The 24,428-nt window shown below is 35.2% G+C and overlaps 1 protein-coding gene across 4 annotated transcripts in view; it reads left to right on the top strand.

Moving 5' to 3' along the window:
* Window positions 1-24,428, top strand: part of CBLB (Cbl proto-oncogene B) — a 216,251-nt gene that overhangs the window by 109,580 nt on the left and 82,243 nt on the right. For all 4 annotated transcript variants that reach the window (XM_032630820.1, XM_032630821.1, XM_032630822.1 and 1 more), the window contains 5 exons: window positions 1,385-1,541; window positions 7,108-7,229; window positions 9,828-9,965; window positions 14,811-14,898; window positions 17,504-17,635. In XM_032630820.1, coding sequence (XP_032486711.1) covers window positions 1,385-1,541; window positions 7,108-7,229; window positions 9,828-9,965; window positions 14,811-14,898; window positions 17,504-17,635 — 637 coding nt within the window. The remainder of the gene's footprint in view (window positions 1-1,384; window positions 1,542-7,107; window positions 7,230-9,827; window positions 9,966-14,810; window positions 14,899-17,503; window positions 17,636-24,428) is intronic.

Here is a 24,428-nt window from a genome sequence, read left to right on the forward strand (position 1 = left end):
AATTTTGTCCATTCAGCCTGAGTTTTATTTCTCAAGAGATACAAGTAAAGAAAAACCTAAGATTTAAATATTTGCAACCTTAGAAGAGGGTGTATATAGCTTTTATGCTGTCCTGCTATGAAAACTGCAGCTTAAAATGTTTAAAATATGAAATGATTGCTTTCTTCCACCTGTTCAGGAATAGGCATTTAACATTCCAAAAGGAGGAAAAGTAAGGAACGAATAATGGATGTTACTTGTTTTCATGGTGGGGAAGAGGTGGGTGAATGTTGGAAACTGGTCAGGTAGAGGATGGGTTGGAAGACTTTCCCCTGGGTACCATTCTATGCTCTTCTAAATTTTTGAACCCTGTAAGTGCATTATGTAGTAAAATGCTGATATGGGGTATTTAATAAGATTAAATTAATGAATAAGTTGAATAAAGAAGTTTCCATATGATAGCCAGTGGGGTTGGTTAAAAGTTATTAAAATTTCCCTTTGCATTAATATGAAAGGTTAGATAAAATGGCTTTCCATCTCTGTAGAACATTATCGGGGTGGTGGCAGAAATGTCTTAATGACTTTCCACCTGAACTTTCTTATGCAGTGAACAAAGAATTCTTACTGTTATATGAATCCATCATCTTGGTATTATTATTATTATTTTTTTTTTTTAAATAAATTTATTTATTTATTTATTTTTGGTTGCTTTGGGTCTTTGTTGCTGCGTGCAGACTTTCTCTAGTTGCGGTGAGCGGGGGCTACTCTTCATTGCAGCGTGCAGGCTTCTCATTGTGGTGCGCAGGCTTCTCATTGCGGTGGCTTGTCTTTGTTGCGGTGCACGGGCTCTAGGCACGCGGGCTTCAGCAGTTGTGGCTCGCAGGCTGTAGAGCGCAGGCTCAGTAGTTGTGGCACATGGGCTCAGCCGCTCCATGGCACGTGGGATCTTCCCGGACCAGGGCTCAAACCCGTGTCCCCTGCATTGACAGGCGGACTCCCAACCACTGTGCCACCAGGGAAGCCCTGTTATTATTTTAAGAAAATAAATGGAGGGGAAGAATTTAACTTGATTCAAAGTTACATAACCTTGCATACACAAATGAAGAGGTCAGACCTACAGGACATTGATCTAATACCTTCTTCTGAAGTACTTTTAGAAGTATCTTGATAGGCAAGGAGAGAAAAATTTATTTACATTTTTGTCACATTCTTAGCAAATGGAAAATAATCTGGTTAGCAAAACCCATTACATATGTTCTGAATTATGAACAGTATTCTCAGCTGTTTGTCTTTTAGTACAAATGCAATTATATTAATGGTATGATTGAATTGTGCTGTTTCAATGGAAGGTATGTCTTAAATGACAGTTGATTCAATTTTTTTTTTTTTTTCTTCTCTTGCACAGAACTATTGTACCATGGAAAGTATTCAGACAGTGCCTTCATGAGGTCCATCAGATTAGCTCTGGTCTGGAAGCAATGGCTCTAAAATCAACAATTGATTTAACTTGTAATGATTACATTTCAGTTTTTGAATTTGATATTTTTACCAGGCTATTTCAGGTAAGCTTTGTATTTGCTTAATCCTGCCCTTTCTTCCACTTCCCTCCCTTCTGTGTGTGTGTATGTGTCTCTTTTTCACACACACATGCATACATACAAATATATGGGAAATGGTCTCATTTTTGGTAGTCTGCAATTTTAAAGCAAGATTTTTTGGTCATTGCTGTAAGTTTAGAGTTTGAGTTTGGAGGATCTGGTGTTCTAAGCCTTGAGGTTGCTTATTAGCTTTGAGAAGAATGATGTAAAGGAGCTTTAAAGTCCCTCTTTGGTTTCTCACTTTACTTTGTTGTTCATTTTAGCCCAGTAACTGATAGAATGCACGTTTTTTTTTTTTTTTTTTTTTGTGGTATGCGGGCCCCTCACTGTTGTGGCCTCTCCAGTTGTGGAGCACAGGCTCCGGACGCGCAGGCTCAGCGGCCATGGCTCACGGGCCCAGCCGCTCTGCGGCATGTGGGATCTTCCCAGACTGGGGCACGAACCCGTGTCCCCTGCATTGGCAGGCGGACTCTCAACCACTGTGCCACCAGGGAAGCCCAGAATGCAGGTTTTATAGGTGGGCATTTGCTGAGGTTGTATCCCAACTTCTTCTCCCCTTTGCCTCCCACATTCATTAGGTGAGAAGGGAAAATAGTGAACCTGGAAATAAATAGCAAACTCATCCTTTTCTGTATAGGAGATTACTGTGATGTGTACTGTTTTTACAGCTTGCTTTGCTCTTTCATCTGTATATCACAAACATTTTTCCGTGTCAGTGAGTACTTTCATCAATATAATTTTCAATTTTCAGTTGCTACAGAATATTCCATCAAAATAATCTGTCATTAATTTAGCAAATCTCTCATTTGGGAAATTTAGATTTGTTTTCCTGGTTTTTTTCCCCCTAATATAAATGACTTTGAGATTAACCTTCTTGTCCTGTTTATTGTTTTTGGTTTTTAATCATTCTTTTATAATTGTCTTCACATAGCTATTCAGAAGCAGGTGTCACATAATAAAAGCTGGGTGCCATCATTTTGTATTTTTGTATGTGTTGATAGAATTACCCTAAACATGAAGACTTGAAATATGCTTTGAATTTGCCTCTGCCACTAAATTGCATATCATCTATGAGATTCATTTCAAGTAGTCACAAAGTGAGAACCCCACCTTGATTGGGGTTCTAATAATTGATTCTAATAATATCAATTATATAGCAAGTGATGTTAATTGATCAAAAACCAGGCTTGCTTATATTCTGACATTTTTTTTTATTATTTTAGTCTTCAGTAAAATTTATTCTGTTTGAAACATGCTTTCAACAAATGTTAGAGTATAATATTGGTTTTCGTGTTTCTCATGTTGTAAGAATTTTGCTTCTCTGATTTATGACCCTGCTTGGTACTCACCCGCAAAGATCGGGTAACTGAATTATGTAAGAAAACAAGATTGCATGGGATTAACTTTTAATTTATGAAAGAATCCATTAACAGAGGGCAAATTAACTCTTGCCAACAATACTTATAGAATACATTTTACTTTATTACAACTTTATAATCATAATTCTACCTAGACGTATAGAATAGGAAATTAGACAAATGACTGCAGGAAGTATGCTTTTGGATATTTTCAGTTTACAGTAGTTTCATTATTATTCCCTTGGTATATGTACGTTGTCAGTTAATGTTTTTCCAATGACTTTAGGATACATTTTAGGAAAAGGTTGTGTTATCTGATACTGATTATTTTATAATGGAACCTCTCCTTTCTTTAAAAGTTTCTGATAATTTTACAAATACTTCATTTATTTAACATGATACCAAGACATTCTAATAGTAGATGCTTTGCTTCTTCCCCTTGAGAAGGAAGAGAACAAAAGTTATTTTCATACATTAAGCCTAGCTGTTTATTCTAGGAAGAGTGTATTTTCTGTGGGGAGCCTAGATGACTTTTTAGTGAGGCTGTTAAATACTAGAACGCCTCAGAGTTATATATCAAAGGTATGAGGGCAGCTTAATGTTGGTTAAGCACTTACCCAAACAGCTGCTTAATATGTGTACATATTTTCTTATAAGCTGTTTCACATTAAAACAGCCCAAGTAATCTCAGCACGCTAAGGCACATATATCTTATTTATGCTCATGGGGATGGGAGAGGAAAAGAATCTTTTAAGTAGAGCTACTATGAAAAGTATTAGATAACAAAACCAAAACCTTACTAGCGGACCAAAGAATGCCTAGTGTCTTTTAAAACTCATAATTACAGCAGTAGCTAAAGAACTTTTGTTAGCCCCTGTGTGTTTCTCAGATTCTTCACCTCTCCTGATTTCATTATGCTTAGACTGTAATCATATATGTGCTTCAAAATATAATAAAATTGGTTGTGTGCACAGAAAGTACACGTATGAACTCTTACTGATCTTTTATTTTTACATAACTTTAACAATTGAATAATATTTTCTTGTTATAGTTGTGTATTCTATATGAAAGATGTAAGTTTTGTGGCTACTGTAACTGCATGAACATATATTCTGCTATAGCTGTGATATTGGTGGTTAATTGGTAGTGACTCCTTCTAGCATTAAATCGTTGGGAACAGGGTATTTAACAGAGCGGCATCTGAAAGAGGGCAGGGTACACCGTCAGGATTGAAGTTTGACATAGAAAACTAGCATAAGGGTTTGCAGAAGGTGTCGGTGGAGGTGAGGAGATGAAGTTGAGACTTGCCTAGGAAATGAAAGAAGCAAGAAGCTGGTGGATTCTGGTTTCCCCTTTTTACTGTCTTCCCTCATCCTCATATTTTGCCAGAACTTGAACAAGTGCTGGGAGTCACTGGAGAGGTCTTGCATGGTCACCTTCCTCTGTCTACATTAAACCTTATCTCTCTCCCCTCCACGTAGTTCAGAGATGCTGGGATCGGCAAGTGCTCAAGTCCTGAAATGGAAAGACAGGGCTTTTGCTTTCCTCTTCCCTCTCCCTGGGGCTGCTGCTCCCTTCTCCTTCCATTTCCCCACTGTAAGAGAAGACTGGGTTGTTGAGAAATGGGGCAGTAAATGGGATGAGTAGGTGCAGGATAAGGAATGAGTGGTTTGGGGCAATGTACTGTTGACTGTGGAATATATAGCATTGTGGAACAGGGAGAAAAAGAAGAATAAGAAACTCATCTATTGTAGTGAGGATTAAGAGAGTATCTGGGCAGACCAGCTGAGGCCCTACTTCCAATGTAGGTTGTAAGTTGGTAAATGGTGAACACAGTGGCCTTTGGGAGAATGGAGGGACTGGTCTTCTTAATTCACTTTATTAATTTCTGTAGTCATTTAAGAATCTCCAAATAACTTGGTGTTGGTGTGTGAGAAAAGATTTCCTATAACCTAAAAACAAACTGTGAAAACCACCATTCTCCCATCACTTTGTTTTGCCTCCTTTAAGCCATTAGTTGGCAAAATACTTTAAACACACACACACACACACACACACACACACACACACACACACACACACACAATATAAAACTACCAGGTGTTTCTGACTGTGGGTTGCATTCTCAAGAAAAATAGTACACAGACTCTTTCTATAACATAAATATTGTTGCAGTTAGAATCTGGCCCTCTGGATTATTACTAAGAAATGGTTGCTAAATACTGCAGCGTTTGGCTCCAAACTCCAGTTTCATTTTTTTTTTTTTTTTGCTTGTATTTGATCTGTGCATTGGCTCTCTATAAAGTTGAGCATTTTGTAAAACAACTCTTTAATTAATTTGTGTGGATTTTAATGGAAGTGACCCAAATATTTTGTATCTTTTTCATCCTTGTCCTTTGTAGATGAGGAAGTAGAACAGAACAAAACAAAACAAAACTCAGTGACTATAATAGTAATTTTTCGGTTTTTCTAAACATATGCTAATACTCTTCCAAGTATTGTTTATGTAGTTTTTAGTCATCCCTTAAGAAGAAAATTAAAAACATGTTTTTTGTTTTTGTTTTTTTCAAGTACATAGACAGAACCTCTCAAAATAAGTGTCTCCAGAGCTCATTTTTCCCCAGTTAGGTATTTTAGTGTGATGGGGAAATACCCTAAAGATTTTTCTTGTTATTTTGGAAAAGGTTAAACTCTTCATTACTAAATCATTCTTTCCCTTGTTATCCTCATCTCAAGGGATACAATCCTTAAAGAATTGCGCCTTGTAAATTTGAAACTTGCTTAACAATCACAAGGAACAAGTCTCAAAACAGACAAAAGCAGGAGCCCTCCACCAATAATCATGTCTAGGATGACTATTTCAACAACTATCACTTGGCAACACAAAATACCTTGTTTTTTTTCTTTTATGTAGAAGATTTGAGTTAATAATCTGGCACATCAGATAGAGTATGCTGCCAATTCCTTTGGATAAATGTAGCTTCAGCCTTAAAGATACGGCAGAGATGACTCATTCACACCCTCAAGCAAAGTTGTCTATTACTGGCTGCCTTTTTTCTCTTGCCATGGTAACTGGAGGGACAACTAATCCTATTAAAGAGAGAACGATACAAACCCTTTATGTGTGCGTGCGTGTGTGTTTGTGTTTATTTCTGCAAAAGATTTTTACAGAGCTCACCTCTAAACCATAAACTTTTCTGAGTTTGTGATTATACACGGATAAACCAAATGTGAGTACAGTAGTCTGTTACCATGGGAGTCGAGGCCTTGCAGACAAGTCACTCAGTAGAGGACCTCTTCAGCTATTCCCCCAGCCTGATCACTATGCTCTGACACTGTGCATTAGTGCCTGGTCTCCCTTTGGGAAGCAAGACAGGTGTGTTCCTTGTTCTCACGTAGCTTATGGCCAATGTGTAGACTTTGCCAAATCACTTACATTCCATGATGGAGTTTTTTGTTCTACAAAGTGAGATGTCTAAATGCAGAGTAGTGAACAAAACAGACACACAGGGAGATGAGGCATGAGGTGAGAGTTAGTGGTTTTAAATAGGGTGGTCTGAGAAGGCCACATTGAGGAAATGACATTTGGAGAGGAAGCAGTCACATGGATATTTGGAGAAAGAATTCAGGTATAGGGATCAGCAAGTTCGAAGGCTCTGAGGTGAGAGAATATATTATGTTCAGGCCAGCAGCAACAAGGCCCGCGTGTCTAGAGGAAAGGCAGAAAGTGGGAGAGTCACAGCAGATGGGGACAAAAAGGGAACTGGAGCTCAACCCTGCCAAGGTCTTTCTAGGCCATTTATAAGGACTTTGGCTTTTACTCAAAGTTAGAGAGTTTTGAACAGAAGAGTTGATGTGGTTTATGTTTCAAACTAATCACAACTGCTGTATTGGGAATAGAATTTGTAGAGAAGAGATTATGTGGTTTTCCTTTTTGCTTTCTGTATTTTATTCCTAAGAAATCTGTTTTCTGCATAATCATATTTCTCCAAAAAGAAAATATATAATTGCATGTTTGCTGTTAGGTACTAGAATTTGGCCTAAACCCCGTAAGCTCATATTCACTTTAAACATATCCAGGAGAATTTTAGTATGTGTATTAAATGATGGGTTGCTGTGTAATTGATAGTTGATATTCTCTAGGTAATCTTTTAATTTATTTATATTTTTAGCCTTGGGGCTCTATTTTACGGAATTGGAATTTCTTAGCTGTAACACACCCGGGTTACATGGCATTTCTCACGTACGATGAAGTAAAAGCACGGCTACAGAAATACAGCACTAAACCCGGAAGGTAAGACTTTTTGGCAGTAATATTATGTGATATATGTAAAGATGAAAAGTCCTCTGTGGTTCATTCCTAAGTAAATCAGTAACACCCATAGGGATGAGGGGAGGGAAATGCTAATAGACCAAAACAGTGCTTCTTAATTCAGTTCTTTAAATTGGTACGTTATGCTTGTTCTGAAATTTAGTGTTCATAAAGTGAAAAAGGATATGGTAGTATGTAATTTGATGAATTTAGAAAGTAAGTCTCAGAGTTTCAAATTGGAGTAGGATATTAGCATATTAACTGTTTTCATGACACATGTTTATGTATAAAATTAGATGTGTATATTTAACTACTTGAATATTGTGCTAATGACAAAATAAATCAGTTTCATGTTAATTATTTTAAGGTATTTTTTCAAGACATTCAATTTGGTTCTATGATAATCACATAATTACATATAAATACATATTAATGCATGTAAGTACATATAAGTATACATATACATGCATGATAAACACATGTAAGTACATAGACATATAAGCCCATTGTTAACAATCCAAACCAGTTTCATGTCCTTGAGAACATCTTCCATAAGACCTCATGCTTGATGTTGAAATTGAGTGAAACTCAGAGCTTGGCTGTGTGATCAGCCCCTCTGGCTTTGACCGAGAGAGCACACCTTATTAATGGCAAATCTGGGCGGGAGAAAGTCTGTCTCTCCCCTGGTGCAGGCATTTTCCCCACATGCGGTCTAGAAATGCACCAGGCACATAGTAGACATTCGTGCTGTGGCAAGCAGTGTGCTGGGTGCGACACTAATGACAGTGGAGATCTGCCTTCCTTCACTCTCATGTTTTAGTAGAAGACACCATCCCAGTGTTTGTGAGTGCACTGACTTTCACATAGGGGTCATTTCATTTTAGGAATGAATTTGGTGGTTTTTTAAATCTACCTTTTTCTTCTAATATCGTTTTATTTGATTTGTAGTGCAAATGTCATTTAGCAAAGTCTTTTTGAGTACAGTCAGTTATTGATGATTCCTTTCTTCTCTGCCATAATGAAACATTTCCACCTTTTTTATTTTTAAGAATTGATATGGTATATTAGAAGGAGGTATTGGGTACAGAAAACAGTGTGGCTCCTGTGGAGTCGTTGGTTTAGACTGAGAGCTGGTTCTCATTGTGACCACAAGAGCAGGCCATTGACAGTGGCTTAGGTGAGTCATTTTGTTTCATTCAGGGATCTCTCATAACCAGATTTTTCCATAACTTTTCACTGGCATCAAAGTATCTTCTTGCTTCTGGAGTATGATTTGAAGGATGTAATATGGTTGGAATCACGGAATCATGCAAATTTAACACAGACGTCATTTGGGAAATTATCTTGTCCAATTTTAAATAAATAAAGTAACTGAGTCCCTTTTGTGTTCTCTTGTTCAAGATCATGGAGATAATTAATGGCAGTGTTGGAAGCAAAAGCCAGGTCTCATTGCTGTTGGAATAGTTCTCTTAAGATAGTACCCTCTGAAAGGATGTTTTCCTTTCCTTCCCTTCTTGCCCTGTAACAATGATTTCTTCGAAGTTTTAGGTAGTTAAAGATGAAATGATTAGACTGTGGTAAACTGTTACAGGTAAGGTGTGATGGGGTGTTTAGGAAAACTCAGTGAACAAATCAAATGACTTTGACAAATATTTGCTGGATATGTGTTTAAGTGGTTCTTTCTCTTGGAAAGTGGTTCATCTCTTTGGCTTCATGGTAAAGAAAATAGTTGGGTTTATTACAAGGACATTTGAGTTCTTCAGGATGTACTTTATTTGGGATCCAACTGACAGTCATAATAAGTCTGTGTGGAATTACTTTGTGTGATTACGATTAAGGATCCTAATAAGGGACAGGTTGATATTTATTTTCCGGCTTTCTAGGAGAATATGTTTTTAGAGTTTCTTGAAAAGTCCTTTCCAAAATTTCCAAAACCAATATGAAGTTCTTAATATTTAAAAATCATAACTTCTGGGACTTCCCTGGTGGCACAGTGGTTAAGAATCCGCCCACCAATGCGGGGGACACGGGTTCGATCCCTAGTCTGGGAAGATCCCACATGCCGCGAAGCACCTAAGCCCGTGCGCCACAACTACTGAGCCTGCGCTCTAGAGCCCATGAGCCACAACTACTGAGCCCGTGTGCCACAACTACTAAAGCCCATGCGCCTAGAGCCCGTGCTCTGCAACAAGAGAAGCCACCACAATGAGAAGCCCATGCACCACAACAAAGAGTAGCTCCCGCTCGTCGCAGCTAGAGAAAGCCCACATGCAGCAACAGACCCAAAGCAGCCAAAAATAAATAAAATAACTAAATTAATTTTTTAAAAAATCACAACTTCTTCCTTTCTTTAAAAACCCAGTTTTCTTCAAAGATGAAACCACTTAAATGGAATTATTATCATTGCTTCTTTTACAGATGAATAAATGGAGAAGGAAAATGGTGTAAAAATAAGTTCGAAGATAGAAATTCTAAATGATTCTGTTTGTTCTTTCACTTAAGAAAAATCTAACAGATTGTTTAGTAGTAGTTCGCTTACATTTTGAATGTGATTAAACGTAATTTTCTTATGTTTCACAGCTACATTTTCCGGTTAAGCTGCACTAGGTTGGGACAGTGGGCCATCGGCTATGTGACAGGGGATGGAAATATCTTACAGACCATACCGCACAACAAGCCCTTATTTCAAGCCCTGATCGACGGCAGCAGGGAAGGATTGTAAGTATGAGACATGGGAGTTGGGGGTGCTTATTATTCACAGATGTGGAAGATAGAGACCACTTTGTGATGGAGGGAATGGATAGTGAGGCTGATGTTCAGGCTGGTTTTTATTTCAGGACTAATTAATGGATGTTCCTTAGTTTTTATTGTTCATCTCTTAAAATAGTCATTTTAAGGTAACCTAATTATTTGATATATTTTTTTCTAGCATGGGCTAAACAATCTTCGGGTCTCAATATTGTCTTACAAATATTAGAAGTATACAGTTGCATAGGTACAGTTGGAGAATGGACTCAGTGGAATGATTATTTGATTGTTCCCTACCTAGCTCTGCTCCTGTGCTCCCACATTGCACTCCCAGTCAGTGTAGGGCCTCTGAATCCTGTTGGGATCATGAGCAGATTCTGACAGGCTCTGTTTTGGGCCCATTGGTGAAGTTGCAAAGGGTTCCTCTGTTCATGGGGTTGCTGCAGACAGCTCACAAAAGCAACCCCCCAAAGAGCCATCCATCAGCTCTTCTCTCTCAGAAGAATACAACTGGTTATTAAATGGGCCTGGGACTTCATTTCCGTGGGGAGCACCGTGCTGGTGTGTCTCTGAAACGTGTCTTCCTTCTCTCCGCCTTCCTCCCTCTGTTGCTCCCTCTCTTTCGTCCTTTCTGTTCTTTGTTTTTTTTGTGTTGTTGTTGTTTTTTTTAATTGAAGTCTAGTTGATGTACAATATTATATAAGTTACAGGTGTACAGTATGGTGATTCACAATTTTTAAAGGTTATACTCCATTTATAGTTACTATAAAATATTGGCTATATTACCTGTGCTGTACAATGTATCCTTGTAGCTTATTTTATACCTCTTACTCCCCTTCCCCTATAGTGCACCTCCCCCCTTCCCTCTCCCCATTGGTAACCACTAGATTGTTCTCTGTATTGGGAGTCTGTTTCTTTTTTGTTATATTCACTAGTTTATTGTATTTCTTAGATTCCACCTATAGTTGCTATCATTGAATTTAAGTGTATAACATAGCAAATAAATTCCAACATCAAATTACAATGAATTTTTGTATCTTTCACAGGAAAAGAACTTATTAACTAAAGGTAGTTTAAAATTAGATGTAAAACGGTATATATTGGGATAATTCTTTAAAATAATTGACTCCTATTGCCTCATGTAACCCTTAAATTGCTAGTTCTACTTTTTATGTTCACTGGTAATACCACATTTTCTTTTTCTTCTTCTTATCCTTTTCTCATCCCTTCCCTTCCCTTCTCTTCATGTCTCCCTTCTTTTACTCACATCAATAATAAATCCATATTCCAGAATTGTATGTTAATAGCTAAGTTCAGTTTATCTTAAGCTGTTTTTTTTTTTAAATTTAGAAATAGATAAATTCTCCTTTGCTTTTTAGGTTAAGATTGCCTTTCTTCTCCGTACATAAAGTTTAGACAATCTGATGGGTCCCTTCATAGTAAATATGTCTTTCATTCATTTTAGTCATATGCCATTCCCTTCACCCTTTTGTGGTATTTTCAGTGTCACCTCCATCTCACTGACTTTTCTTGTCCTTTGCCTTGCTGAGTAACTTAGAGACATATGTGCTCCTACTTGCTGCGGCATGGACTGTGATAGAAGCATAGCAAGAGAAAGTCCACCAGAAAGAGCAAATAGTTTAAATTTTCCAATAGCAAAAAGTTTTACTTTTCCAAAGTAATTGCAAAAACAAAGAAGAAAACGTGATGAGATCTATGTGAAGAGATAGAAGTTGTGAATTTTCGAGAAATAGTTACATAAGAATTGTATGGCAAACTGGTACCAAATGTTTATTTCTCTTTTTTTTAATTATCATAAATTTGCTATTCTGTCATTTATACCTTACCTCTGGTGCATCAAAGATTCATATGTGTAGCTTTCTATTCACTATGATAAGAGGACTTTTGTTTTGAAGAAAATGTGCTTCAGAGTTTTAATTTATAAAAAAGAGGTTATGAGTGAGTATATCTGTAAATGGAGTAATTTTGATATAGCTTTTTTAAAAAAATATCTTTATTGGAGTATAATTGCTTTACAATGTTGTGTTAGTTTCTTCTGTATAACAAAGTGAATCAGCTATATGTATACCTGTATCCCCATATCTCCTCCCTCTTGTGTCTCCCTCCCACCCTCCCTATCCCACCCCTCTAGGTGGTCACAAAGCACCCACCGAGGTGATCTCTCTGTGCTATGTGGCTGCTTCCCACTAGCTAGCTATTTTACATTTGGTAGTGTGTATATGTCAGTGCCACTCTCTTATGTCATCCCAGCTTACGTTCCCCCTCCCCATGTCCTCAAGTCCATCTCTACGTCTGCGTCTTTATTCCTGTCCTGCCCCTAGGTTCTTTAGAACCATTTTTTTTCTTTAGATTCCATATATATATATGTTAGCATATGGTGTTTGTTTTTCTCTTTCTGACTTACTTCACTCTGTATGATAGACTCTAGGTCCATCCACCTCACTACAAATAACTGAATTTCATTTCTTTTTATGGCTGAGTAATAATATTCCATTGTATATATGTGTCACATCTTCTTTATCCATTCATCTGTCGATGGACACCTAGGTTGCTTCCATGTCCTGGCTATTGTAAATAGTGCTGCAGTGGACATTGTGGTACATGACTCTTTTTGAATTATGGTCTTCTCAGGGTATATGCCCAGTAGTGGGATTGCTGGGTCGTATGGTAGTTCTATTTTTAGATTTTTAAGGAACCTCCATACTGTTCTCCATAGTGGCTGTATCAATTTACATTCCCACCAACAGTGCAAGAGGGTTCCCTTTTCTCCATGCCCTCTCCAGCATTTATTGTTTGTAGACTTTTTGATCATGGCCATTCTGACTGGTGTGAGGTGATACCTCATTGTAGTTTTGATTTGCATTTCTCTAACGATTAGTGATATAGCTTATTTATATTGTTATAATGCTTTACATCTATTTTTCAAAAGTCAATCAAAATTAACAGATTATAATATCATAATCAGTAGTCTAGCCTCCAAACTCCTGTGCAAATTAGCTGTTAATATTTACACACACACACACACACATACAACACACACACATCTTCAGAGGGGTTTAGCTAGTTGAATTTGAAATTTAATGATAGATTACATTAAAATCTGATCAGATTAGGTTTTCGATTAGATTAAAATATTAGCATTTTAATTAGATAGGTTTTTTGTTTGTTAGCTTTTTTTCCTTAAGATCAGTAAAAACACAGGATATCATCTGGTCCAACTATCAGGGTCAGCTCTCCTTTCCATATAGTTAATCTGATATTGTAGGACATAGGTGATAAAGAAGTTTACTCTGATAACTAGCCAAGATTCCTTATTCCTTCATTGCCATTGGAAAGGGCTCATCAGTAGCACCCCAGTGTACTGGGGACAGTAATCACTGAAATGCTCCTTATACATTAAATAGAACCATTTAACCTTTCCTCTAGCAACCTTATTGTCATTTTGTAATCTTTCATTTCTAAATTCTTCCTAGAATTCTACGTTTTTGAAGTGTGATGAACAAAATATATAATAATATTTAAAACTGGCCATTTTAGGGTGTAAAAAAAGAGAGTTACCAACTTTTGCTTATCACTCAATATTTGTAGAATTGTATCCCAACCATATAATGACATTCTAAATTTGTATCATAGTCAGATGTAGTCAACTCCTTTTCCTAAATCTTAAAAAAAAAAAAACAAAAAAAAAAACGACAGTCACTGATATGCTCCTTACCATGTGAGAATTATCTATCCTCTAGGTTCATTTTTTCCTGGTTTACTTGGGTAATTTAAAATACTTACTAACATTCTTATAGACTATTTAAGGATAAATAGTTTTTGTTACTTCACAGAATAGTTTTAGTATAGTTTTGCCCTTTAAAATATTCACCACTGTAGTATTATGTTCTTAATTTTTCATTCAAAAATCTAGAACAGAAAGATAGTAAACAAAACCAACTGTAACTTAATAAATTGATGAAATCCAGCAGTAATATTACTGCTTTCTTAATCTAAAATATGTGTTTACCAACACAGTAAACTTCATTTTTTAATGAATTTCTGAATGAGTAAAAGCTGGTTTAGTACAGTAAGACAGCACTATAACTTTTAGTTCTTATTTTAATTCTCTCTAATAATGGAACCTTATATTTATAAACCATTCTGTTTGTACCTTGATTTGAAGTAAGTGAAACATGGAATTGTAACATTTTTAGATTTCTGCAGTAAACGTGTATGTGTGTGTGCACATGTGTATATGTGTCAGGATAAGTGGAAGGTGAAACAGAAAGAAAGAGGATGGGAAACTGGAGAAAGAAAACACCACGGAAGTGTTTGAATAACTTTTGTTGGAAAATTGTGGGCTTTAATTCTATTTTTCTTTCCTGGTGGTACTAAGTTTTAAGCATTGTGTAAAATGATACAGTTAATGTTAACTGTGCTTCAGATGAAAGACGTAATAATTGCAAATAGGTGTATATTCAAAGTATTTTGGAATAGAATATGAATAACCAGGAAAATAAATTTTTAACTTACCTATACATATAGTAAAGGTATTTAATTGAAAATGATTGCTTAATGGCTGAGTCCATATTCATTGTATATTTCCTTTATGAAAAAGATTCCTAGATTTTAAATGTCCTAAAAATAACTTGTAGTATTATGGAAACAGTGATAGAATAAGTTCTTGATGTAAGTTACATAAAAAGGAAACATCCAAATGTCTGTTTGAATATAGAAGAATCTAATTAAATAACTTTAAATGCAATTAAGACTTGTATATTTATGTTAATGAAATTTCTGTTTATAATCCAGCTATCTTTATCCTGATGGGAGGAGTTATAATCCTGATTTAACTGGATTATGTGAACCTACACCCCATGATCATATAAAAGTTACACAGGTAAGGACAATTTCTGGAGACATATTTATAATTAGTAAGTATCTCCAAAAAAAAATAAGTATCTATGGTGACTTTGAAATAAATAAGATTCTTATAGGTAAAATCATGTGCAGGTATTTAATGCAAAAGATATTTAAGGAATTTTAAGAGTGTTTGAAAAGAAATTACATTATTTTCTGCATTTTTTTGATAAAAGGTTCTGCTTTTAATATTCTTGCTTCCAATATAATATTGGCATTTATGTGGGGAGATAGATAAATAAATCCATAGGTAGGTAGATGGATATGAGGGGAGAGCTATAGTTTTAGAAAACTCCAAAGAAGATTAGGTTAATTATATGCATTAGTTTTTAGAGTCAAATGAGTAATTGAAGCCTATTGTAAACAATAATTATATTCTTATAAATCCATTGTTGGCAGCCTCATATGTTATGAGTGGGAGTATAACTTGGTAAAGCCTTTCTTGAGGTTGATATTCAATAATTATCAAAATCTAAAGATCTTTGACTCTAGATTCCATATGCATATCACTTGCATATACACAAGAAGATATATACACCAGGATGTTTACTTTAGCATTTTTCATAAAAATGAAATATTACAATATACCAAAATATTCAGTCATAGGTTAAATACCATTGTATACTCATACTGCATATACCATAAAGTCTTTAACAGGAGGAAGGTAGCTCTACTTATTCACATGGGAACTTCTGCATCTTATGTGAAAAAGTTATGTAAAGCTTAATTATGTAACATTTTATTTTGTAAAATTATATTACTTAAGTTCAATTTTGTAAATAAATAAAAAATTACCATATATGAACATATGAATGTGCTTTTAAAGAATAAAAATAGAAAAACACCAATCTGGCAACAGTCTTTAACTGAGAGAGAACTTGAATATTTTATTTTACATGTAGTTAAGTTTAAAAATTTTTATAATTTAGATATTTTGTGCTTTGTATAATAATAAGACTGTAATAAAAAGAAATTATACGTTTTGGGGAAGACAACAGATAATTTTTAATTTTATTTCTGGTTCTCCAGATTTCAGTCTCAGTGGTCTTGATATTATTATGTGAAACACACTTCCTGACATGGGTACTGTGTGTGGGCAGTTTTTAAAATTTAATATATGAAAGCCATTTAAAAAATTATTTAGTGATGCTCTATTTTCTAATATATGTAAAAAGACACGAGATAATTCCTCATTATAAATCCATTTTTTTTTAATTGTTTAAAAATTCATATTCAGGAGTAGTATCATTCTCTTAAATTACTCATAAATATTTGATTAGCTTACATCTTAGGTTGTATTGAATTCTGCAGCTGTGATTTTAGCCTATTTTAATTTTTTTATAATTATAAATTGGCCCTTTGGATTTCATAACCAATATAGATACTTGTCTATTATTTTAGGGATTTCAGTGATATATAATTTATTTTGGATTACTTTAGACTTCTTTTCCATCTTGATCCATTTTCTTGTCTTTTTCCTTAATTTATTTTAAGATTATTTATATAGTCACACATACATATATCATGGTAGACACAATTTATATGTGAATGTGTGGGTATATGTGTGTATGTGTATCTGTGTATGTGTTTATATATATATTTTTTTCTCGAGATTGTAAGATCTTTCACTAGGTTAAGGATTAAATATTGTCATTTATTCATCCTATCCAGGGCCGTGTATGTAGTAGGTACTTACTAGACTAAAACATTGCCTTATTTAAACAAATTTTTATTTCTATATTTCCTTTTCTTTGTATCCCTATTAAATAACACTATTTTTTCATACTTTTTAAATTCTTACCAATATGTTTGTATCTTCTTTGTGACGTAGATCTTTTCATTATTTGACCACTGAAAGTTTTACTGTGCCAAAAGCTTCTAAACTAGTAAATCAAGAGAATAGATGTTGAATAAAACAATTTTTGGTTGCCAAAATGATGAGATTTCTTGATGGTGGTAGACTGGGAAAAGAGTATGCGAATTAGAGATTTTTTATAGAATTTGAAGGAAATAATTTAAACTTACTGACCCTCATTTTTACTTGTTTTTTTAAAATTCAGTGTATCTTATTATACTTTGGAGATTATATGACATAATAAATGTGGACGACAGTACCTAGCATGCAGAAAGGCCTTGGCAAATGCTGCTTTACTTCCATTCTGGAATTTCTACAGAGAGCTATCTAAGAAATAAAATCAATGATCAGCCATATTGCAATTTGACATTTAAATTAGATGAGTATGTGACATTTACAAAGAAAATAAAGCTATTTATTATTGCCTTTTGAAACCATAAGTTGTGTCTCTTAAATCACTCTATTGATGCAGGTACCTTCCTAAAGGAACAGTACAAAATGTTAAATAATCCAAAGTATTCAAAAAGCTTATGCAATTGCTGATAAAATCTGTTTAATTTTGTAGACCAAATTGTGATGACCAATTTAAAACATGTCTTAAATGGCAACATGATCTGACAGGATCAAGTGTGAGGAATTTACTGTAAGTCATTGTATCTAAGAAAATTCAGTATTATCACTTCATACTAAAAATACATTAACATTGCCTTTTCTCTCCCCCAAATTCCAGGAACAATATGAATTATATTGTGAAATGGGTTCCACTTTTCAGCTCTGTAAAATTTGTGCTGAGAACGACAAAGATGTCAAGATTGAGCCTTGTGGGCATTTGATGTGTACCTCTTGCCTTACAGCCTGGCAGGTATAATCAAGATTTAATTAGCAACGTTGATGTCTTCCTTATATTCCCTGTGAATATTTCTCTTTTCAGTTTTCTTCATCTTAATGATTCAGGAAGTAATACTGATAAGTGCTTTGTTTGAATGGTTGTTAGAAAAAAATCTCATGTTTGAATCTTTCATTTATATGATTTGATTTCTTTTTGTTTTTATGTTTGCTTTGCATGTATAACTTAATTTTATGATATTAATCGTAAGTAGTTCTACTTCTGTAACACTGTTGATTTCAGAATGTAACTTATCAGTGTTACCAACTAACCATATTTATATTATTTATCGTAGGTCAGATTCTATTTATAGTAGGTCAGATTTTCAAGCAATAAACCCTAGTAGATAAATCTTACGTCGATGTTTCAACACCTCTCTTCTCCTGAGAAGGTGTGCCTCCTGTCTCACATATGTCTACAGTTGCTCTGTAAGGCTAAAATAGAATCAGACAGAAAAAGTTTCCCAAATACCTTTAGTTCCCACAGAAACAGGCACTAAATTTTCCAATTTACAGAAGCAGAATTTAAGGTGAGCTGCCTTCCACTCTGTAGGCATTCAGTAAATATAAATTGATTTGAGGTTTTAAATTAAGACCTAGGGAATAATTGGTTTCCCCAAGGGCTTATTTTTTAAAAAAATATTTCTTTATCTGTAATAAAGTTTGGAGATTTAAAAATAGATCTTTGGACAGATTTCTAGTTTTGAATATTTAGAGGATTCACAGAATATTTTGCTCAAGTCATTTTTAAATTGCTCTGTTTAACACAGTCAGTATTGAAGTCAGTATTGCTGATTGGGTTTAGAAAACAAATAATTAAAATTTCAAGCCTTTTAAAAAATTTTCAGTTGAGTGTATCATCGGCATCCCTGCCGTATTCCTGAGCCTTCTCTCTCCAACCCAGAACCTGTGCATTGCCTGAGGAAGGATGGCTTCAGAGGATCACAAAGGGGCAATGCAGACTCATAGGAGCATTGATGTTTGTTGAGCTCATTACTTGATAATAAAATGTTAATGATTTTCACATTTTTACAGTCTTATAAAGAGGGCCTCTTTTTTCCTTTGGGGACATTTTAAAAATGGATGAAAAAAAGGGGAAGAACTAGGAAATGAATTACAATTGATTTACATTTTCAAAGTCATTTCTGTACTCCCAGACATCTCTGCTACCTCGGTAAAAATTGCTCAACATCCCTACACTTCTCTCTTTCAATATGCATTTGGTTTATATTTTACCTGAGGTTTTCCTTGTTATCCTTGCCCTAATTTCCCTTTATCCCTTCATGATGCTTGTGAATTTTGTGTAGTACAGGGAGTTGTACTACACAAGTTGGAGGAAAAAGGATGCTAAGTATGGCATTAGCAAACTCTCAGCATAATCACGTGATTGCTATTTAAGTTACCTTAGCAATAATAGTACCACATATGTAGCAGTGTCTTTTTATAAATGAGTTTCAATAAATTTAGTACGCTGATAGAAGACAAAACTGTCGGTTTGCAAGTGGGTTCCAAATGTATCAGTAGAGAGTATTTTAGAGATGTTATTGACTCAGTGCCTAGCTGACTGGGAGGGGACCACTTTAGGATGATTTGTTGGACCTGAAACCCATTAACTATTTCAGGGTAAGTATTAAACTGATAGGGGCCAAATGTGTATGTCACCCATTTAGATTGACTTATGTCCTCAGTGTGGTAGTATGGTTCTCACAGATATGAAGAAACTAAAAGTTTGCTTTTCTCCCTAAAGAAAACCAGAATTTTAGGCTGGTACAAACTCCCAGTACTCTACCTCCATACATGGCCTGTGTATTTCAGCCCCTTCTCTGGGGGCCCCCGGCTTGGAGCATACAAATACATACATATTGCGGGACTTAGCATCTTCAACTTGAAACTTACCTAGCATTTGGAAGTTAAGAGGGTTAAAAGTCGGAAGCTCCCATTTGGTTGGCCGAACCTTTGATTAGTAAAGATTATTGTTTATAGTGCCATACAAAGTAGTTGTTTACCTTGTGGCTCAGGGTGAGTAAAAGAGTAAGGCTGAATGTAAAGCAAGGAGGTTTTACTTATTTTACTTTCTGTATACTTCTTAAATGAAATTTATCTTTTAAAACTTTAGGGCCAGTGCTATATATTTAATTTAGTAATAAGTCTGTGAACTATTAGCAACAGGTATGTTATGTGCAAAACACACAGGAGTATTTCCCACTTGTCATGGCTATGTTATTAACGCTTTGCCCTTTACATCACCACAGGTTTTCTATATATTACTCTGTAGTCTCCAAATGGTGCAGTTTCTCTTGCCTGTAGCTAAACAATTCCTTGATTCTCTTCATGACTTTTCATGTTGATCTAATGGCCTTATATTAAGATATGTCCAGTCATATTTGTAAATTAACATTTGCAATTTCTTTCTTTCTCTTTTTTAGTCTGAAGTACAGTACTTCTTAGTTTTACTTTTAGAGATTGAGGAAGTGCATAAATTGCCAAGTGCTAAGAACTGTCTGTGAGTAAAATTTTAGAAGCTGTCTGAGAAAGTAGTACTAAAGTAGTAGCTGACCAAGTTAAGTAGTAAACTGACAAATTCAAAAGTGCTTAGAAGGTTGAAATCATCAAAATAAATCACACTCATGTCACTAGTGAATAATGTTATTATCCTAATGTAATCATAGAATCTGGCATATAAGTTAATGAAAAATATGCAAAGGCATTATTTCAGCATCTTTAAAATTCTTCTCACACAAGACAGTTCATGATCAGTAAGTATTTTTCTGATACATCTTGTATATGTCCCTGTAAGCTCTTACCTCCTTGTATTTGTATTATAAGCATTTACAATACATATTTACCTCTTTTGCCTCTAGGATGTGTATTGCTTTACCTGTTTTAGAATTCCTCTTCCCTAGCATGCTACCTCCACGTTGGTAGTTATTCGGTAAATATCTATAGACCGTGTGCTAGATAATGTAAAGGAAAGAGAAGAATAGGGCTAAGAGTACGACAAATAAAAAGACACTGATATTACGGATCAATTGTGAAAAGCCCTTGTAATGTCTCAGTTCTGTCCATTTCTCCTCTGCAAAGTATCAGTGGACTTTTCAAAGACCTTTTATCATGTTTAAGATCCGAGAATGATTCCTAAGAATTTTAAACCTCATTTGTTCCATTTAGTAGCTGCTGGGTGATTCCCTTCAACTTTTCGCAATTTAGGGGTTTTTTTTTTGCCTTTTTTTTTAATTCCTTGCAATATTACTGGCACTAACCTACAGGCAGGAAGACCAAGTTTCTATTTATTGCTTTTTTACACCGAGAAACATGCACAGTGATCCCTGATTCAAGTTTTCTCTACCCTGAAAAAAACTGTTAGGTCAGTGTTTGAGAATTTCTAAGTGATGTTCCATAGTCTCTACATCTCAATGGGATTTTAGTGGTTAGAGAAGCTTCAACTTTTGAACATTTCTGCTTTTGGATAAACTGAATATTTCTACATTTTCATATAGATTTCACACTGTGCTGCCTCCTGCCAACCAACAGATCTGTTTTGGCAGTTTTCATATTTTTGTATGAACAGCAGTATTTGACAGTCATTTAAATACGTTATTGCAAAATGCCCCTGTTATTTAATAAAAATAAGTCTTTGAAGTTATTAATCCATTTAAAATACAGTTAACAAACATTAGCTATACTAAAAACCTCACATCGTAGCCCCAATGAGCTGCTCACTGGACTTAACCTAATTGATGGTCAGTATGAGGACAAAAAGAAACAAAATTATGGAACATTTCCCTAGTTCTGCACTGTATTGTCAAACATTGTATCTAAGCTTGTAGATGTAATTGGAAATGTTATGTGAGTAGTAAGTCTCTGGATATGAGTACATGTAGTGATATGTGTCTTTTTTTTTTTTTTTTACAACTTTTTCCTTATTCAAAATGGTAAAAGGCTAGATTCTGTTTTCTAACTTTAAAGCCAGTGATTGTTTTTATATGCTTGCTTGTTTTTTCTATCATAGAAAAAATTGAGTTTTCAAACGTAATTGTGCACAAGGATAATTTGGTTTCCCTTAACTGGCTTGGTAGAAGCCGACATAGAATATTTCATCCGTCAGGCTCCAAGATCTCAAATCCATTCGTTTTCATTTATTTAGCAAACATTCTTTAAGCAGCTTCTGTTTCCCAGGTTCTGTACCAAAGACACAGTCCCTACCCTCAAGAAGTTAAAATTAAATCTAAAAGTTTTATCGAGGGGCATGGTACTAATAATCACTTGAAATGAATATCCTGTTATCTTTCAAATTTAATTATGGATGTGAGACATTTTTGTTACTTTCGACTACTTTGGTTGGGCATGCTGATATGAAAAGGATTTTAAAAGCTGCATGTCTGCCAAGAAGCTCTGATAAATCAGGTCCAATAGGAAATATTAAACCCTGACCATAAAATATTATATGTTCAACCATTGTGCATTTTTAGCGAGTAGTTCTTCACCAACTTTTCCTTCCATTTGATGCCCTACTTTGGTTTAATTGAAATTCATTGGAGACTTAAACTTTGTAATTAACGGAAACCCTAAGAAATGCACAGTAGAGGTGTCAGTTAGTTGTTATGGGCTGCAAGTTGTTACTCTTTAATTGCTGTCATGATGGCCCATTTAGTCATGCCTCTGAAGAGGTGTCAGATACTTTTTTCTCCTTCTGAAACTGTTATTTAATAAATTGAACTGGCAAGTCTGAGTTTGCACAGAATACTAAGTAAAATGAGTAATCACCTCTCTAGAGGCATTCTTTGAAGTAGTATCACTCTGGGTTCGGCATTTCTTTCTTTTTTTAAAAAAATAAATTTATTTATTTTTGGCTGCATTGGGTCTTCGTTGCTGCGCGTGGGCTTTCTTTAGTTGCGGCAATCGGGCGCTACTCTTTGTTGCGGTGCACGGGCTTCTCATTGTGGTGGCTTCTCATTGTGGTAGCTTCTCTTGTTGTGGTGCACGGGCTTCAGTGGTTGTGGCACGCGGGCTCAGTAGTTGTGGCGCACGGACTTAGTTCCTCCATGGCATGTGGGATCTTACCGGACCAGGGCTAGAACCCACGTCCCCTGCATTGGCAGGCGGATTCTTAACCAGTGCGCCACCAGGGAAGTCTGGGTTCGGCATTTCTGTTCCATCCTTGGCAATGCAATCCTTGGAGAGTTTTCTTTCACTTCCACACTATTCCATGAATATTAACAAAACATGTTCTTCTTTACTTCCTCCGTGTCTTCTTTTCTGTAATAACATATTATGCATCAGTGATATTGCAGGGTGATCACATAAGGTGTAAAGTAAGGAACTGTTTTTGTTCTATCTTTCTTTCCAGGAATCTAGAAAATATCTGCTGAATACAGACTCTATCTAAACTGTGTTCTTCAAATCTTCCTTCCAAAATAAAAATGGATACACATATGCCAATTGGATATGCAGCCTTTGTTTGAATTATTGCCAAGGACTTTCAAGGACTTTCAAATTCAATTAAAAGCAAAGTTAATTTTCCTCTGATTATTCCTCCTGCATATTTTTTCAAAATAATTTAAAGGAAAGATATTGGAGTATTCAAAATACTTAGCAAAAAGTCAGCAGATGAAAATTAATAAGCTCTGATTTTAATATGACATGTGATTAAAGAGATTTATAGGTGTACCATATTTAGAGAGCCTGACTGGGGAAGAAATGTGTAACTGTCTAAGAGAGGTGAGAAGCCAGCTCAAAGAATCGCATTCAAGGCACTAAGAAGTAATCTTAATATATCTGTTTTCAAAAGCAACCAGCCTTTAAATTTCTAGCCTCAGTGAAGCTTCATAACCTTAGTACTACAAATAAAAAAGTATTTGCCTTTAAGAATGTTACAAATTAGTATTTGTCCTTGATTATATGTTATGTCTTTTTGTATAAATGTGATAAAGTGTTGGAGCTCCTCTTTCACTTTGAGAGTCGTGTAAGGGCTATGGTATGTTTCCTCAGCTATCTTACTTCTTTTCTTTGTTCTTGAGACTATTTTTGTAGTAATTATACCAACTGGAATTTAAGTAGCACTTTGGAAGGCTTTGAATTAATTTATCTCACTTTAAGATATCCCTTAAAATGTGCATTCTCTCATTGTAACCCTACAAAGAAGATGAAATGGCTTACTCAGTGTCACACAGCTGCAATTGGTGGGTATAGGATTCCAATCCAAGCTTCCAGATTCAGAATGTTTGTGCTTCTTTCCTGATTCACTGTTTTCATGGTCCTTCCAAATTAAAACTAGAAGAGTCTAGATTTGTCAATGTCGTCTTCCCTTGCCCACCATAAAAGAACACCAAAACCAAAGATCTCTCTCTCTGTTACTTATTCTAAGATCACTATTAACTATCATCACTCATTCTTTATAGCAAGAAGTTACTAAGTTTTTGTGGGATATATTGTGCTCTGAAAATGCTTAGTATGGATCCAAGCTACTCTCAGTATATGTATGTGTATATGTATCTATCTAGTTATTTATCTATAATTGTTTCATGTTTAGAAAAAGAGATTTATGTTCACTTCAAATCTGTGTGAAGTATAGCAAGGTAATGTACATTAGAAGTTACTGAGATGGGAAACACACATATAGTAAAAATATACTCATGAAATGAGTATATGAGACTCATGAAGTCTTATGTATTCTCTAGGGCCCTCCATTTATATTGTATTTGTGGGAAGGCATGAAATGATTGAACTTAAAGTGTGCCTTCAGATAATCATCTTGGGAGCAAAAGAAATTG

Source organism: Phocoena sinus, chromosome 4, assembly GCF_008692025.1.
Source record: "Phocoena sinus isolate mPhoSin1 chromosome 4, mPhoSin1.pri, whole genome shotgun sequence".
In the NCBI taxonomy this organism is placed as follows: Eukaryota; Metazoa; Chordata; class Mammalia; order Artiodactyla; family Phocoenidae; genus Phocoena; species Phocoena sinus.